Raw genomic sequence first — 4215 nt, 5'->3', positions numbered from 1 at the left:
GGTTTCTCTGTAGCTTTGGAGCCTGTCCTGGCACTCACTCTGTAGACCAGGCTGGCCTTGAACTCACAGAAATCCACCTGCCTCTGCCTCCCAAATGCTGGGATTAGAGGCATGCACCACCACTACTCAGCTCCCTGTACTTCTTATACAGAGAAGGAAACATATTCACAGACACTGAGTGATATTTGATTTCTTGGATATAAAAAGCATCATGTTTCCAAGTTCAGGTAAATGGCAATGGAAAACTATGAAGGAAACATGCAAATGAAATCTTAATGCTCCACCACTCAGAAGTTTTCCTGGTAGCCTTATAGAGACATGGGCAAAAGGTCTGGTCACCACATTCTCACTGAAATGGCTAAAGGAAAGAAAACAGCTGATAATGCAATTGCTGAGGTTGTGGAATAGCTGTAACTGCTTGTAGCAATGGGACAACCACCTTAGAACGTGTTGGGTAGTTTCTTAAGTGTGTTGCCATATGTCTCAGCCCATTGTGCTGCTTCTAGGAATAATGAAGAATGACGGTCTAGAGCCCCACAAACATCTGTATATGGATTGCTATAAGCTGGAAAAAATCATTCTCTAGCTGATTTATACAGTAGGATACCACTCAGCAATGAAGAAAAATGAACTAATGATTTTTAAAGCATTAGATGTTGAACTACAAGGCTACTTACTGTGTGAGTCTATTCAGTGAAACTCAACAATCAAATCAATAAACAGAAACAGGTCAGTTTCTGTGGTGGTCAACAACTGGAGGAGATGGAGATAAGAGAAATTTGGGGAGTGATGGAAATATTCTTGATCTGAACTGTGGTAGTGTTTACCTCTTTAGAAACTTGTAGAACTATACATTATAAGTTAATGTTTTATCACATAGACAAAGTGTACCCTATTAATGCTAATTTTTAAAATGCTCATTGGGAAATCACCACTTGGTTAGAGTTCTCTCTAAACCTGAGACATTCTTCATGTGCCCATCTCTGCTGCACAGTTATCTGTGTGAAGACAATGAAAATAAGTCCCTATTAAATCAAAGTAATATTCATATGGTAGTAAAATTCACCATTTATATCTGAACCCAGAATAAGTCATCATCTCTTACCAGCAAGCTCCAGGCTTGTTACTTCTGGTGCTGTTATTGGTGGGATCTGGGTGAAGGCTGCATGAATGCAGCTGATGGTCTTGTAGGACAGGGCACAGCTTCCGGGCAGGCGTGGCCTGCCTCTTGGAGTACCAGGCATTAACCTGGGGGACATTCGGAACACATCTCCTCTTATGGCATCCTCCTCTTCCTTTTCTCCTTCCCCTTCAGACTCCTCATAATCATCCTCTTCCTCCCCTCGTCCATGGTAGAGTGGTTGACGTGCTGACCGCCTTTCCTCCTCAGGCCTCAGCTTTCCCTCCACTCTTTCCTCATCACTGTGAAGTGTAGTAGGCCCAGAGGTTTCGTTCTTGTGCTCCATGTGTTCTTTCATGTCTTCTTCTTCCTCCTCGGATTGAAGAGCTTCTTTTATAACTATTTGTTCCATTTCCATCTGAGGAGGTTTCACTTGCTTGTGAAGCATGTCAATGGATTCTCTTTGTTCTGAAGAATCACCAGAAAATTCAGTTTTATCATTTAGTGTTCTACCACTTAGTAGAGAATAGGAAGCTAATGATCACAGAAGGATAAAGTAATGGGTGAGTTGATGATGTTAATAAATGGAAAAAGCCATAATGTAAATGAAGTTTACAAATATTCCCTTTGTTTGACGGCTATGTAAAGATAAAATGCAGCTGAAGTTTTTCCTGAAGTTAACTAACATTATTTCTCTTTTGTAGGGTTTCTCTGTGTAGCCCTGGCTGTCCTGGAACTAGCTCTGTAGACCAGACCGGCCTCGAACTCAGAGATCCACCTGTCTCTGCCCCCCAGGTACTGCAATTAAAGGTGTGTTCCACCACCACCACCTGGCTTGAAGAATTTTTCTTTAACATCCACAGCAAAACACGCAGAAGAGAGGGAATTTGCTAAGTGGAAGCTAAAGATATTGTATTTAAACTTTTTTTGGTTTTTCGAGACAGGGTTTCTCTGTGGCTTTGGAGCCTGTCCTGGAACTAGCTCTGTAGACCAGGCTGGTCTCGAACTCACAGAGATCCACCTGCCTCTGCCTCCCGAGTGCTGGGATTAAAGGCGTGCACCACCATCGCCCAGCTGTATTTAAACTTTTAGAATCCTTTTTGTGTCTAGGTTTCCTTACCTAAAATAACTACATTTCAAGAAGACTCAAAATCCTTGGAAAAATATCTAAGAATTTCTGAAGTTTGCCTATAATAGCCTTGTATTTTATTTCAAAGAGACAATTTTGATGGGCACACCTTCTAATAGTTTTTTAAAAGTAAAATGCTTTGGGTCAGACTTGTTGGTTCATGTCTTTAATCCCAGCACTTGGGTGACAGAAGCAAAGACGAGAATTTCTATGAATTCAAGGCCAACCTGGTCTTACACAGCAAGTTTCAGGCCAGCCCAGCTACACAGTAGGAACCGTCCTCAAAATAAAGTACAGTGCCATAGTGAAATAACTGACAGTGTGAAGCAAAGAACAGTTTCTAAAGATTCTGAAGTTCCTCCTGGCAGGAGGCTTTTGTATATGTGTGTCTTCTGGTCATCTGTGGGGTAGGGGAGAAAATCTGCCTTGATATTGACAAGAGAAACTCATAGTAGTGATTAGTATACTTCTGACAAGCTTGATTAATAGGATGATTAATTAATCATTAATAGGATGATGCATATACAGACAGACCCAAGTGAAATCCTGAACTAGTTATTAAGTGAGGGTTTATTGTAGAAATTCTGTTGCTGTGTCTCTAAAACCTTATAACATTCACACATGAAACAGAATCAGGTTCAACTTGACTCAGTCTAAGAATTAGAACTATAGAGCCACAATCTCTTTCTGTGCCCTAAATACATTTTCTAGATAGTTCTGTTTATTAGCACTGAGCTGCTTTTCAAGTACCTTGATGACTACATTTATAATAATTTATACCTTAATGTAATGATAAAATAAAAACAAATAGTTAAAGCATATTATCTGTGGTAGTTTGTTTTATATTGTATACCAGCATCAGAACAGATGGGGCAGCATTCTCCTTCTGGCTTAATGGTATAGGGGCACGTCTTGGGGTGGCACACAGTTTCATCACAAAGTACTCTTCCATTTGAACAGAGGCAGGTGCTGCAGGGCTCAGGAGACCAGATGGCCTTGTTGTACATGATCATTCCCTTTACAAAGCAGTGTCCTTTCTTTCCTAGGGGGAAAAGAGAGCATTTTGATTGACTAACTGATGGACAGACAGAGACAGAGAGACTCTCTCTACTACATAGTGCTGGTTGTCCTGGAACTCACTATGTAGACCAGGCTAGCCTCAGACTCATAAAAGAACCACCTGCCTGTGCCCCCTGAATGCTAGGATTAAAAGAATATGCCACCATGCCTAGCAGGAACACATACTTAAATGTCTTCAGCGATTATCAGAATCCATGAATGGGTAAAAATACAGTGCAAAGTCAAAATGATACAACTACCTGAGAATAGAGATCTGTATACAGCATGCACAGATTAAATACCCTACAGACTTGCTATCTAACATGCTTTTCATTGTTTCTTCTTTTTGCTGCTGAGTGACCTCCTCCTAGTAACTTGACTTTGGATTTCTGCCTGTCTTGTATCTATCTGTCAAGATAGGCTAAATTTTGGCAATGGACAAACAACCTTCAAAACCCGATCATTTCTCATTTACTTAAAACTGTAGAGGTTTGACATGTTGTGAGTCAGCTTGTTGGCAGTGTGTTTTCTGTTTTAATTTAAGACAGTGACTTGTACCTATTGTAGTCCCAAGTAAGGAGGCTGAGGCAGGAGGATTTTGTGATCTAGGATTTTAAGGCAACATAGTGAAACTCCCCATCTCAAAAAAGTAAATCAGACCTACATATGAGAACATGTGGTAATTTCTTTCTAAATCTGAATTACCTCAATATAATAACTTTTATTTTTTAAGTTTTTTTGTCTGTTCATGTTTTGCCTACGTGTGTGTGTGTGTGTGTGTGTGTGTGTGTGTGTGTGTGTGTACGTGTACGTGTACCACTTGCATGCAATGCCCTCAAAAGTCAGAAGAAGGCATCCCTTGAAACTTTAATTGCAGAATGCTGTTAACCACCTTTTGGGTGCTGGG

The 4215-nt window shown here is 40.5% G+C and overlaps 2 protein-coding genes across 2 annotated transcripts in view; one reads left to right on the top strand and one right to left on the bottom strand.

Moving 5' to 3' along the window:
* The window catches only part of Cenpp (centromere protein P), a 198050-nt gene that overhangs the window by 137318 nt on the left and 56517 nt on the right, over positions 1–4215 (top strand). The window lies entirely within an intron of this gene.
* Ecm2 (extracellular matrix protein 2) overlaps positions 1–4215 on the bottom strand; it is a 33667-nt gene that overhangs the window by 14331 nt on the left and 15121 nt on the right. Inside the window, exons 3-4 of the mRNA XM_005355171.2 lie at positions 3103–3291; positions 1106–1588 (exon numbers count right to left, since the gene is read on the bottom strand). Coding sequence (XP_005355228.1) covers positions 1106–1588; positions 3103–3291 — 672 coding nt within the window. The remainder of the gene's footprint in view (positions 1–1105; positions 1589–3102; positions 3292–4215) is intronic.

This window comes from Microtus ochrogaster, chromosome 16 (genome assembly GCF_000317375.1).
Source record: "Microtus ochrogaster isolate Prairie Vole_2 chromosome 16, MicOch1.0, whole genome shotgun sequence".
Taxonomy (NCBI): Eukaryota; Metazoa; Chordata; class Mammalia; order Rodentia; family Cricetidae; genus Microtus; species Microtus ochrogaster.
The sequence above is the reverse complement of the archived record's forward strand: the minus strand, read 5'-3'. Positions and strand labels throughout refer to the sequence as shown.